Source organism: Chanodichthys erythropterus, chromosome 14, assembly GCF_024489055.1.
Source record: "Chanodichthys erythropterus isolate Z2021 chromosome 14, ASM2448905v1, whole genome shotgun sequence".
Classification (NCBI taxonomy): domain Eukaryota; kingdom Metazoa; phylum Chordata; class Actinopteri; order Cypriniformes; family Xenocyprididae; genus Chanodichthys; species Chanodichthys erythropterus.
The window spans coordinates 33,973,620-33,987,853 of record NC_090234.1 but is presented as its reverse complement, the minus strand read 5'-3'; the positions used below and the strand labels follow the sequence as shown (position 1 = coordinate 33,987,853).

The 14,234-nt window shown below is 36.4% G+C and overlaps 1 protein-coding gene across 2 annotated transcripts; it reads right to left on the bottom strand.

Moving 5' to 3' along the window:
• Nucleotides 1–1,036: 1,036 nt before the first annotated feature.
• Nucleotides 1,037–13,499, bottom strand: sona (SON DNA and RNA binding protein a). 2 transcript variants are annotated; one of them, XM_067409804.1, is made up of 8 exons: nt 13,361–13,499; nt 9,647–9,778; nt 7,899–8,091; nt 7,720–7,778; nt 5,119–7,593; nt 4,563–4,999; nt 3,004–3,087; nt 1,037–2,893 (listed from the first exon to the last, which is right to left on the bottom strand). In XM_067409804.1, the coding sequence occupies exons 2-8, from the start codon at nt 9,672–9,674 to the stop codon at nt 2,891–2,893; spliced, it is 3,279 nt and encodes a 1,092-aa protein (XP_067265905.1). In that variant the 5' UTR covers nt 9,675–9,778; nt 13,361–13,499; the 3' UTR covers nt 1,037–2,890. The 2 variants fall into 2 exon arrangements, with proteins under 2 accessions (XP_067265905.1, XP_067265906.1); XM_067409805.1 differs by having other exon boundaries at nt 9,647–9,737; nt 13,361–13,493.
• Between the last annotated feature and the right edge of the window lie 735 nt (nt 13,500–14,234).

The window sequence follows — 14,234 nt, the reverse complement described above, 5'->3', positions numbered from 1 at the left end:
CAACTTCCCGTTTCCTTTTTCAACATAATCAATGATTCCAGCAGGGGGCGGTAAGACACCCCTGAAAATGACAGGAAGTGAAAACAAATATTATATTAAAATGTGACATGCAAACATTTGCCATCAAGGTCTACATTTACTGTGCCTGAAAAGAGATTATTACAGTCATGTACTAAGTAGCCGAAGATATGCTGTCCTTGAACTAGCAGAGCCGTAGATCACATAAGCTACTCTCTTTGACATTATAAAGGGAACATACTGTTAAATTATGTGTCATGTTGATATCATTTTCTGATAATGAATTCAAACGACATTTTCTGGCCAAAATATATGAAAGCATAGGCAATGTGCCTCTATATTTTATATATTCTTGCTGAAATGTCCCATATAAATAGTGCTATTGGTGCAACCTATGCTATATGTACGTTTTAAATTTTCTAATTCATTCACACATTTTGTAGGTGAGGCCGACGTGTCCAAATACTTTTTGGCACAACAAAATGAGACAAAAAGTTTGAACCATGTTAAGTTTACAAACTTTACACATGTGTATTTAAATTGCACCTCTTAAATTGTACTGTTTTTATTTGTAAAGAAACATTTTTGCAACTGCGGATGTTAAAACAAACCCAGATTAAACCAAATACTTCAAAAAAAGATATATATCCATGTAAATTATTTTTCTAAAGATTTAAGTGACTATTTTCCTAAAATAAGGGATTAGGCCTTAACTTGCCTTCAACATTAATCTAAATTATCACTTTAATACTGATTAGTTTAGTAATATTTTTTACATTGTACTGTAATTTTTTTTTTTAACTTTCACTGTAAAAAAAAAAAAATTCTAGAGAAAAACTGAAGAGTATTCTTACCATTTCTGCCAGCCATAAAGACAAGGCTTACTTTGTTATTAAAGGTCACATTCATATTGCCGGTCTCCTTGCACAGCTACTGAAAGGAGAATCCTATTTTGATCAATACAAATGAAATAAGAAAATAATAATAAACACCTTTTCAAAGTCAATTAGATTGTTTCCTTTAATATTTGATGTTGCGTTATATACAAAGTGTGCCATTATGTTTCACAATGTGATAAAAAAAAAAAAATGCTGTCATAACTGAGGATGTTGCAAGGAATGTGGGCTTGTACCTTAGATGCATGACTTTTCCAGACTAACCTCAAGAAGACCTCAACATGGCCATACTCATCTCATAAGTTATCCAATTAAATAGTTCAAAAAAAAAATGGGATAGTTCAAAAATGAAAATTCTGTCCTCATTTACTCACCCTCATGTAATTCAAAATCTTGTTTTGCAGTAGAAAGTCAGAGGTTTATAAATGAAGGTGAGTAAATGACAAAATTATTATTATTATTATTATTATCTTTTGAGTGAAATATCCCTTTGAGTGAACAATGGCAAAATGAAACCATTCACGACGCTTCATATTTCCAGTTTGAAATCTTTTGTTAATATTAATACATTTTAAACTTAATCCATAATCACTATATCATCTATCCAAGGTGAAAGAAGCTCTGGACAAAAGTTTGTATCACTTCTTATCTGTGGACAACAATACAGTGCCAAATCTAAAGCTAACATAGTGTGGATCATCCCTTCATGTTGAAAATACTGTTAACCTTTATGTGTCTACCTTAAGAGTTAAACATTTTCTAAGTGTATTAGTAGGATCTGTGTCATCATCACATTTCTTCTTAGATAAATGGGGAAAGTGATCTCCACCATAGTAAAAAAAACAGTGGAGGGGAGAGGTAAAAAAAAAAAAAACCTGACAAAACACCTACACAGTATACAGTACATTTTACAGTACATCTAAACAATAATCTTATGTAAATCATACGCATTTTAATCACCCCCATCTAGAATGGTGATGGGTGACGTTCTTACTACTGAAAATACAGCATCCCACCCTGCAGCTGTATCAAATATTTCATTCACAAAGATAAAAACAGCATTGTTTACCACACAACCGCATCATGAACTGTCGTTTACAAGGATGCACTGTATGATATACTAAAAATGAAGGGGAAAAAAAACAACAAACAAAAACAGTCTCATTATTGAGTGTCATTCTTTGTGAAAATTCTTTTATATAAAGCCAGACCACAACGTCAGGCCATAGAAAGCAGCACAGCAAGGTTTAACCGATGTAACTAAAAGAAAGTTTGTGGTCAGAACCCTTACAATGCAAATATCGTCCATTAATATAGCACTCAAGTACAGCCACAACTCTGAACCCTAACATTTAATTTGCTTTAAAAGTTCACAAAAGTGTTAAGGAACAAAAAACAGAATTATCTTCATCTATGTATTTAAACAAGTGATTAACACTTAATGAATTTTAAAAGACAAGAAAAACAAAATACTCCTAAAACAATCATGTCTCTATGTTAAGTGTGGACCAACAGACCTGACATGTGATCTAAGCTGCACCCCAAAATCGGCACCCGCCTTCCCCCCTTACACCTATAAATCTGAGTTAAATCTACCAGAGGTCCTTCTTAATGGTATCAAGAGGCACCATATGTAGTGAAGGTAAAAACAAGCCTGAAAGTGAAATGTTTCACCGTCAGTCTGGGCAGGTAGATATATTGAATGGCCTAATCTGGTAGTCTATGGTAAAAAAGGTTCCTGTAGCTTGCAGTTGTTCCAACAACTGACAATTTAAAGATAACTGTTGAAATAAACCACTGAAATCAATGTAGCTTCAAGTGTCCAAATGCTCAAACGTCCAACTCCTGTGAGTAAACGAAAGCTTCATGTACATGACAAAAACAGGCCTCTGGCAGAGTTCATCCTTTATCCCAGATGCGAGCCACAAGCGTCTGTCACCGGGATTGTATACGAGATGCAGTAGAAGGACAGTGGGTTACTGTAAAATAGTTAAAATAAAACATAAACAAGAGGTAAATACAAGCAACTGAGACCAAGAAAAGGTTTAAATCAAAAATGACAATTCAATTAAAATGACAGAACATTCACCCGTGTCTCATCATCTTCATCATCTGAAACATGTGGTCGTGCAATACTCATCTCCTCCTTACTCTCTGCAATCTGTTTACATTTCTAAAAGAAAAAAGGTGATTTGCAACAACAACAAAAAAAAATCAGTACTGATAATAAAAGGAGTTATATATAATAACATTCAAAAATTTGGAGTCAGAATGATTTTTTTTTTTTTTTAATGTTTTTAAAAGAAGACTTATGTTCACCATGGCTGCATTAAAAAAAATATAGTAAAAACAGTAATATTGTGAAATATTATTATAATTTGAAACAATTGTTTTTTAATATTTTACAACGTAATTTATTCCTGTGATTGCAAAGCTGAATTTTCAGCAGCCACTACTCCAGTCTTTAGTGTCTCGTGATCCTTTAGAAATCATTCTAGTTATGCTGATTTGATGCTCATGAAACATTTTCTATTACTTATGTTGTAAACCAGAGGTGTCCAATCCTGCTCCTGGAGGGCCACTGTCCTGCAGAGTTCAGCTCCAACCCCAATTAAACACATGACACCTGAACCAGCTAATCAAGGTCTACATACTAGAAACTTCCAGTTAGGGGTGTCGAGGCAAGCTGGAGCTAAACTCTGCAGGACAGTGGCCCCCCAGGATCAATTCTGGACACCCCTGTTGTAAACAGTAAACTGCTTAATATTTTTGTGATCAAGTTTCAGCATTCTTTGCTGAATTGAAAGTTAAAAAGAACAGCATTTATGTGAGATAGAAGTGTTTTCTAACTATGTAAAGTCTATAAATTATTATCATCAATTAATATTTTTAAACAAACAATAGGGGACATGTTCGCTTCAATTAGATTTGTTGTGCCAACAAGAGATTAATTCCGGGGAACGTGATATGTTGTGGCCACGAGATAATTTTGTCGAGGTAACACCATCCTTATGTCGTAGCCACACAATGTGAAGTCATGGCCTCGAGATCCTTTGTTGAGGGAACGACATCCATTTCTTGTGATCATGAGTTTATTTAGTAAACAAACCAGCATGACCATAGCAACCTGGGATTAAGATTTTATTTTGAATTGTCAAAAAAAAATGCAAAATTAAGAAATTATACTATTAGCCTATATTAAATTGAGTGCAATGTTGCTTATATACAGCATCTGAATGAAGTTTATCATCAATAAATGTTAAAAGAATATACAAGAACATAAAAAAGTAATACAGACCTACAAGAAAACATTTTCATCTATTCCATCCCTGTCTTTTAAATCCATTCAATGATCGTTTCTCTTTTATTTCATATTTGTAAATGTGATGTTTTCATTTACAAATGTATAGATAGGCTACCTCATGCCCGTGACAGCATTGGAATAAAGTTCTAATAATTTGTTATTATTAAAAGACTATATGTTGAAAGAATATTTAAATAATATATATATATATATATTCTTCTCATCCCAAAATCTTTTAAATCCATTGACTGGTATGTAGGAGATATATATTTTATATCTTACTGACCCCAATATACATCTATACATAATCTATGATTTACTTGGCAACAAAAACAAAATCTCACCTCTGTGAACTCCTTGATGCTAATGCTGTTAGCTTGTTGAGCAACCTTTCTCTTCACCTCCTCAATACTTGCAAGATTAGGTGTGGGTGCTGGAGGGGGCTTGTTTGTAATTGTAGGAAGGGGAGGCATTGGGGGCATAGCGGCCAGGGCACCCATGTTTGAGAGAGCAGCGGTCATGGTTGCCGCAGTCATACTTGCCACGGCAGCGTTCATCGTCATGTTTGGCATTGCAGGCATACCTGGTATACCCATTGGCAGATTCATAGGTAAATTGGGCACGGGCAGTGGCAGAGGCAAAGACAAGGGTGCTGGAGCTGGGGTTGGCAGGGGTAGTTGCAGAATTGCCTTCGGCTTGAGACTTTCAGGTATGGGCATTCCAGCTTTAGCACACATTGCAGCAGCATTTGCCTTCGCAATCTCCAACAGTTGATCTTTATCTGAAGGGAGAGGTAATTAAAATTGTTGTGATGTAGACAGACATTTCTTGCTATTATTAAAGTTAATTTATTTTATTCATGCTAACAAGAAGGGGGAGCCAAGCAAAAAGCATATTTACCAAGGTCAGTGAGACGCGGTGGCGTCTTGCTAGAACTGCGTCGAGATCTTGAGGTGGACCTCCTCTTACGGAGAATCAAAATTGGGGAATGGCTTGGTTCACGTTTCCATCGATCTCGTCTATCAAAAGATCGCCCTCGAAATGCTGGTCTCCTCCGGCGTGAGACAGATCGTGACCTTCTGGATCGTGACTGACGGGCCCTTGACCGTGAACGAGATCTTCTCTTTCTAGCAGGTGAACGCGACTTGGATCTCCTTTTTCGAGCTGGTGATCTAGACTTTGACCGTTTCCGCTTGGGGGATTTTGACTTCGAGCGCTTTGTCCTTGTGTGAGATTTAGACCTGGATTTTGCCCTTCGATTGGCTGATCTCGATCGTGATCTCCTTTTCCGAACAGGGGACCGAGACTTTGTCCTTTTTTTATGACTATGTGAGGGAGACCTGGACTTGCGTTTTCTGGCAGGAGACCTTGACCTCCTCTTGCTGCTGACAGACTTTGACTTGGACCGCCTCTTCTTGGTGGAAGAAGCTGATCTGGAGCGCTTTCTTCGAACAGGAGACGTTCTGTTGGAGAACTTTGATTCTTTTACTGTGTTTGGTGAAGGTGATCGTGAGCTCCCTGATCGATCATCTTCATCTGACCCTGCAGTACCGTGTTGAGGAACTGGCTCTGAGGACAATGATCTGGATCGGTTTGGTCTTCCTTCACATTCAGAGGGATTTTCGGGCTCCTCGATTTTTTTACATTGTGTGTCACATTCTGATGATGTTACTTCATTTGATGGCTTTTGCACAGATGTACATTCAGTAGTCACTGGTATCCATCCACTTGACCCCGCTGTCCCTTTTACTTCCAAATTTTCCTCCACAGCATCCAAAACCTGCAGTCTAGTCTCTGAGGTTTCTTTTAAACTCTCATCCTTTAAGGACTCATCTTCTTTAGTGGGAGATTTCGAGTGTGCTCTCTTAGTAGGGGACATACTTCTATCTGATGATTGTCGCTCCCTGGAAATGGATCTAGATCTTGATGTCTTTCTCTGAGAAACTGACCTTGACCTTGACCGTTTACCTTTTTGCTTTTTATTCATTCTCAATTTTGGGTATTCAGACTTTGAATTATTTGAGGATGACCGTGACTTTGATCTTTTACGTCGCTGAGGAGATACTGATTCTGACTTTGTGCTACGAGGGCTCCTAGATTTTGACCTCCTTTGACGGACTGCAGGAGAACGTGACTCAGAGGGCCTGGAGCGTTGAGGGGACCGAGACTTAGTTCTACGCCTTGGGCTTCTTGAACCTGATCTTCTACGACCAGATCTTGATCTGGATCTTCTGTTTCTCCTCAAGCGTGATCTAGACCGTCTAAGGACCACAACGGATCTTGAGCGTGCTCGCCTTGTTTTTCTGACAGATCTAGACCTGGACCGCTTCGTCCGAGAAACAGGTGTCCTCTTTCGAGAGCGAGACCTTGAGTGTCTTCCTCGCCGTACAGATCTGGACCGTGATCTCGAGCGCCGATTCTTCCGCCGAGAAACAGATTGTTTTGATCTTGAACGTGAACGTATTCGTCTTCCAGTTGACCTAGATCTTGAGCGATGACCACGCCGTGGGGACCTGGTCCTGGATCTTCTGGTCTTTGTGCGAGACCTTGAGTCAGAGCGATACCCTCTTCTTCCAGAGAGCGACCTTGACCTGCGTCCAGCTTTCTTTGTTACTTTTGATGGTGACCGTCCTGATGGAGACCTTGAGCTTCTTCGTTTTGTTCGATCCTTCCCACCAGAGGCAGACACAGACCTGTCCCTTGAAGATGATCTGTCATTATGACGTCCTGATTTACCCGTTGACTGCTTTGGGGTTCTGGAGCGACTATGTTTGGATTTTTTCCCTTTAGTGTCTGAAAGTGATCGTGACCTTGACCTTGAGAGGGACGTTTTTTTCTTTTCTTTCTGATTCCCATTTGCTTCATTTAAGATGTCCTTCTGCACAACTTGCTCTTTGTGCACATTCTCCAGCTTAGGGATAATATCAGGAAGTTCTTGAGCTTTAACAAAACTTTCATGTTCGCCAACAGCTTCCACTTTTATGTCCCTCTCTGCAATTAGTGCATGTGCAGGCTCAGGAGACATTTTTCTTCTCCCTCCTAGTTTGAAACTTTCTTCTTCACTGTGATCAGAAGTCATATCTCTCTTTTTATCTTCCAGTTGGGGTGTGCCATCTTTAAATTTGTCTTTTGGAACTTTAGCTGCAGTGATCGGTGACTTCCTGTCCAACTTTAAAGACTCCACCAGCAATTTTTGTGATTGTTTGGAGTCCAATTCCGATTCTGACCCTGACGCTGAGCTACTCCCCGATCTCGAGCGTGAGGAGGACTTTTTCTCTTGCTTTTCCTCCTCTTTCCGCCTTCTTTTTTTCTTCTTTTTCCCAACACGATGTTTTTGCTTTTTAACCTTGGAATCAGCTTCCACGTCACTGAGGTCTGAAAGGACACATATAATTGTATGTCTACTTTTCAGATTAAAACTCTCATTGAATTCACAATAAATTGGTTCAAAATTGTGCATACATATGTAATAATTTGCATGACGAGAAAATATGCATATACCTTCTGTACAGTTTTTTGTGGCATCAGTCTCAGGATTAGATGATCCATCTTTTTTAACACTGTAAAAAAAAGAAAATGACATTTAATATAAAAGAAACAAAGCATAAAAGAGGGAAGAAAAAAAAAACAAAAAAAAAAACCCACGCACAACATTGCCAAGCAAACAAACAAAATCTAACCTTGTTCTTGTTCGGGAATCGCCATCTGACTCAACTCCAGATTCAGAGCTACTGTCTTTTTCACCCTTACGCTTCTTACGTTTCTTCTTACTTTTGTGTTTCTTATGTTTCTTGTTTTTCTTTTTGGGGGTCTCACTCCCGTCCTTAACATTAATGACTTCATAGGGAACAGCAGTCTCAGAGGGCTCATCATCTGCGGAGCCAAGACACAGTGTTTACAAACATATTTATTTGAACATAACAGTTTTCTAACAGTTTTAAGAAAGTTACATTCAGAAGTTATAAGACAATCCAGACTTTACCATCTCTTACCATCTCTCTTTATGAGATAAATAACAAATGGTATTTCTGAAAATGTTTGAATATATGAAGACAAGGAAAGCTCACAATCTTATACTAGCAATCACTTTGCCATTATCAACTTTCCACATGTTTAAAGGGGTGGTTACATGCGATTTCACTTTTTTAACTTTAGTTAGTGTGTAATGTTGCTGCTTGAGCATAAACAGTATCTGCAAAGTTACAGCGCTGAAAGTTCAATGCAAACAGAGATATTGTCTTTTAAAGTTATGGCATTTTATTGCCTACAAAAACGGGCGGTTTGGACTACAACGAGCTTCTTCCCGGGTTGGTGACATCATAAACCCTTGCTATTAACATAAACACTGCCCCCGGGAACACGCAACAAAGTGGGCGAGGCCATGTGGCACAGCATACTGGAAGCGGAAGAGTTGTTTACACCGAACGCGAGCTGCGCGACGCGACGCATCAAAAGATATAGAACCCATTATAATCTGTGATATTTTCTACACTGGATGCGGTGCTGAAGACAGATTCCAGAATCTACACGAGTTCAATGCTGGATTTACACAAAGACTTTTACTGAAAGATGAAGCAGTTCCTACTTTAAAAGCAGAAGCTGCTGTTTATTGTCTTCAAAGTGTAAGTACATTTTGTTTATAACTTACATGTCTTTTAAACGTAATGTTATAGTTCTGTTGCTGTTTTTAATGCATCTAGTACATATACAAAGAGCAACTCGTTTTTGCTAGTCAGTTAGCTAAATTCTAGTACAACAAACACTAACAAACTTCTATGTTCATAGACAAACAGTTGTTCATGCTATAAATTAAAAGATACCTTTACAAAAATGCGACTACTCAGGCATGTATTTACTACAGTAAAGCTTTAATCAGGATAAAACTGTATATTGAAAGCTAACAAACAGCAGTGACAGCTTATCTAAACACTTTGACACAAATACTAAATGAAATACCATTCATAAATGTCATTTAAAAGCCGCGATTGGAGAGGTTCTGCTTTATCCTCTTCATCTGGGTCTGATTCGGCTCAATTTGATACAGCAATATAGGCGCTTTTATTTACTTTCCACCTAAGCGCGTAATAACGGATGGTAAGGGGCGTGGCGTTTCCAGACGCTTCAGCGAATCACGATAGACTGGGCCAGCTACCAACCTGCTAACCAATCTGAGCACATTGCGTATGTCGGAGGGAGTGGCTTCATAGAAGCAGGAAGTCAAACGAGCCGTTCATATGACAGTGGAAACAGAGGTGTAGAATAAAGATAAAATATATGAAAAATACAGCGTTTTCAAAAAAACGAAGCATTAAGACATGTTATACTGTGCCCCAAAAACACAATCAAGCCTAGAAAAAAACCACATAACCACCCCTTTAAAGCAAACTGCTAACACTGTGACTGTATAAAGGGCTAAAAACCAACTTACCAGGACCGGTGTTCACTGCACACTCCATTTCAAAAAGTGGTTTAACTGATTCCCAATCTTAGTTTTGGTGACAATTTCTGATGAATTTGCTCTGTAAATCAGGACAAAATGCGTTGACCCTCAGTTTTCACTCTGAAAGGAAAAACAAATATATAACTAACTTAAAGGGATAGTTCACCCAAAAATTAAGATATTATGAATAATGTCAGTAGCCAAACAGTTGATGGTCCCTGTTAACTTCCAATGTCTTCCATAGTCAATGGGGTCCATCAACCATCAAATGGTTTGGTTAAAAATTCATACAGGTTTGGAAAAACTTGAGTGGGTAAATGTTTTTTTTTTTTTTTTTGAAGAAGAAGAATATTCATTTTTGGATAAACTATCTCTTTACCCTTACTCATAGCTTACTGTTCAGTCTACATTTAAGCTATACACATGCACTGTCATTAAACACAAACAAACTCATGGCTCAAGAAATAGGATGGCTGTGGTCATAAAAATGTTTTATGCAAACTATTTGTTTTCTGTGATGCATTGTTGTAAATTTTGCTTATATCACCAAAGCAGTGTGATGGGATTGCCATTAGGGTTGCAAAGGGGCGGAAAGTTTCCGGTAAATTTCCAGAAACTTTCCACGGGAACTTAACCTGGGGAATTTTGGAAATATTCCAATTTGGAAACTTAACAGAAATTTATGGGAATCAATTGGACATTTTGGGAAATTTATATAAATGTATAATATTTACATAAAAAGTATCATATAAAAACAAATAAACATTTTGTTTTGTCATAATATGAAATACGTTATTTACTTTTTGCATTCAATTAATTCTAATTTAGTAAATATGTAAAATAAATATATTTTTATTGCAGCAATTGTTGTGTGTTATTTATTTCAGTGTCACATGATCCTTCAGAAATCATTCTAATATGCTGATTTGATACTCAGTTATTTATCATTGTTGGAAACAGTTGTGCTGCTGAATATTTTTTGCAACCTGTAATACTATTTTCAGGATTCACTGATTAATAAAAAGTTAAAAAGAATAGAATTTATTCAAAATAAAAATCTTTTCTAAAAATATCACTTTAATATCACTTTTTTTTTTTTTTTACAATTTCACACATCTTTGCTGAATAAAAGTATTAATTTCTTTCAAAAAAAAAAGAAAAAAAATTACTGACCCCCAAATTTTGAACGGTAGTGTATATTGTTACAAAAGATTTCTATTTTAAATAAATGTTGTTCTTTACATTTTTATTCATCAAAGAATCCTAAAAAGTATCACAGGTTATAAAAAATATTAAGCAGCACAACTGTTTCCAACATTGATAACAGAGTATCAAATTAGCATGTTTGAATGATTTCTGAAGGATCATGTGATTCAGCTTTGCATCACAGAATTAGATTTTTATGTATATCAAAAAACAAAACAAAAAAAAAAACATTATTTTAAATTGTAGTTATGTTTCACAATATTACTGTTTTTTTTAATCAAATGTGCATGTTATGGTCTGGGGGAATGCACAGTACATGCAGGGGGTGTGTCCTCAATAGCCCTGCAGTAAGTAGTGTGCTGTGTGAATGTCAGGGTAAAAATTCAACTAAAATTGCATTAAATCTGGTTGTTTTAACCAAAATTATGCTGCAAGATGTTCTTTTCAACTACATTTAAGTACCCTGTTATAGGCTTATATTTTGCAAATTCCCTGTTTATTCCCATTAATTCCCGTTAATTCTCATGGAAAGTTTCCAGCTTTTTTTTTTTGCAACCCTAATTGTCAGTCACCACTGCAATAATAATTTGTGATAGTCCTGGGAGGCATCAATTTAAATGGGCTCAAATCACCACATACAATTGTTTTACCAGCAAGTGTTTAAGTTATAGCTTCATAAATATACAGATTTTTTTTTTTTTTTTTTTTTTGGTAATGCACCCAGAGAAAATATTGTAAGTACAAATACAAATTTGAATGGCTGGGCCAAAAACCTAAAAATAAATAAATTAAATAAATAAAAACAAAAACATATTAGATTTATATAAAGACTGAAAGTATGTTTCATGGGCTTCTTACATAATATCTGACCTACTTGGCTGAACACATAGAGCTTCTTTGCACTCAATAAGCAGGGCTGTTGCATAATAACATCAGCCTGGCAAATCACTTTTGAATCTCACACAATTAAAACAAACAAACAAAAAGATGACTTTTCAACCAGTGAATCAGGACAGATTTTTTATATAATTTATGTTGCAGGAGGGTACTAAAACAGCATGCTGAATGTGACTAGAATAATAACTACGACAACAGTAACTAAGATGAAAGAGCAAAAATAAATTCATCCCTCTACTGAAGGTTAACTTATCACTCGGTGTCTTTCAAACCCAAACTAACATAAATATTATAATTATGTTTCTATAAAATCACAAGACCTCATTCTCTCCAATTACTAACACTAACAACATTTTAACCATAGTTTGAGCCCAATATACTGTATAAAAAAAAAAAAAAAAAATTCACAATAAATTAAATGCATTTCCTGTGAATGTCAAATGCCATATCCTTCATTTTAGATTCGCAAATATACAAATATTGCAATTTGCCACATTAAATGAGTGCTAGACGCAACATGCCGCCTATCTTAGTGAAGAGGGTGCGCGAGACACCTCGCTTGATTGTGTTGATATTATTCACCTCATGAATAGACATTTTAATGAACGCTTAAATATCTTAGACATAGATATATAAATAGGCTGTAATACTTGGAAGACTGAAACGATGCAAGACATACAATATTCTTAATATTCAGGAATAGCGACAGTAAAGACAAAAATACGTTAGCGGTTCATAAATCAAAACTATATAGCTGGGTTTTATAACAGTGGAATAGCGAAATATTCCAATTAAGACAATCTTGGATACAACGAAAAATTAAAAATTATTTTTTTTAAAGTGCGTCGTTAACGGGTTGTAAACATACAACCGACAGTAGCAACCAGCAGGACTTTAGAATATACAATTCCCAGATTAATATATTTTGGTATACCCAGAATATAGTTACCTTGTCAGTGCTGTTTTTACAAACAGCTACTCAGATTCGTAATTATACAAATAGTTCATTTTACTACATTAAATGAGTGCTAGACGCAGTTGAGCAAGCCGACTAGCATGGTGCACGAGACATGTCGCTTGATTGTTTTGATATTATTCACCTCACGAATAAACGACACAGTTTTATGTAAGCTTTAATATCGATATAACATAAACATGCTTACTGTTAATGTACACGGATATAATACTTACGTTATTTTTTTCGCGGCGTTTCATTCAGAAGACAGAATGGATACTCGCCTCCCGCGCGGCTAAACTCCGCACGCGCATCCTACAATGGCTAACTCAAGCGTGTTCTGCAAACTGCGTTGGCTGCTCGTTTACAGGTACTGTATAATTAATCTGTTTGGTTGGATACTATTACATTATGTGTGCGTAGAAAGCAGTAACCCGTCGAAAAATACCGTTGTTTGAGCGTTTCTCGGAACACGCGGACAAAGACTCGTTAGCTTGTATTAGCTTAGCATCCCACTCGCAACAGGCTTACAACAAACAAGCCACGAACGTCTGTTATAACAGTCTTCAGCTCAGTAATTTCCCTCGTATTCTTCAAGTATGCAGACATTATTTTTGAGAAATATTTCACTCACTAATACTCACCTGTGATGTTGAATTCTTGATTGGTTTCAGTTACGAAACCACGAGAAAGTTGCTCGCTGTTGGTCGCCATGACATTCACAGCACCGTCAGTCCTCCAGTATCCCAGAAACGCATGAAACAGGACCCCCAAGACTTCTTCACTCGTCTGTTTCTGTATGTACAAGCACAGAGCGGCATCTAGTGTCATCCTACTGAATTCACATTCACACGAGTTTTCCTACAGATTTGACCAGATAGATAGATAGACAAAAACAAAACAAAACAAAAAACAAATAGAAATCCAGGAATGCGTATTAAATAATCATTTAACAACTGATATAATAATGTATCATTACTGCTTATCTAAAACAGGGGAAATTCAGTATTTAAAGCATGCCACAGGGCTGGGATCTAAAAAAAAAAAAAAAAAAAAAAGAAAATCTGTATTTAGTTAAAAAATTTTTTATTTCACATCCTTCCCAATATTATCCTACAAACAGTGTTCATATTGAAGGCTATGAAAACAAACATGAATGCAACCGTGTAGTATAGGCCTGTGCTATATTATGTGCAAAAAAGTGGTCAAATCACATTAGGCCTACATTCTAACATTGTAACATTACAATCTAATAACAAAATGTTTTTAAAGCAGATGCTAAATACACTAAACTAAAAAGGAAAATAAATAAAAACAAAAGCACAGACTAATTATTAGGCTGTTTTGATTACCCTACAATAGTCACTTTACAGCTATCATAAAAAATACACTTAGTTGTAGGATCGAAATTCTACATATGGCACAATTATGTTCGCCAACAAAAACAAACAGCAGTGACTGTGGTTGAATGTGATTGAAAAAATACGTCCCTTTTGCACTTTTGCCCTAATGAAGAAA

What these genes read in the sequence shown, in the direction of transcription:
- sona (XM_067409804.1), bottom strand. Translation starts at nt 9,674, where the DNA reads ATGGAGTGTGCAGTGAACACCGGTCCTG. An exon ending in ACCGCGTCTCACTGACCTTG is followed by an intron (nt 5,000 to 5,118) that starts GTAAATATGCTT and finishes CTCTCCCTTCAG; the next exon opens with ATAAAGATCAACTGTTGGAG. An exon ending in GCATCAAGGAGTTCACAGAG is followed by an intron (nt 3,088 to 4,562) that starts GTGAGATTTTGT and finishes TTTTTCTTTTAG; the next exon opens with AAATGTAAACAGATTGCAGA.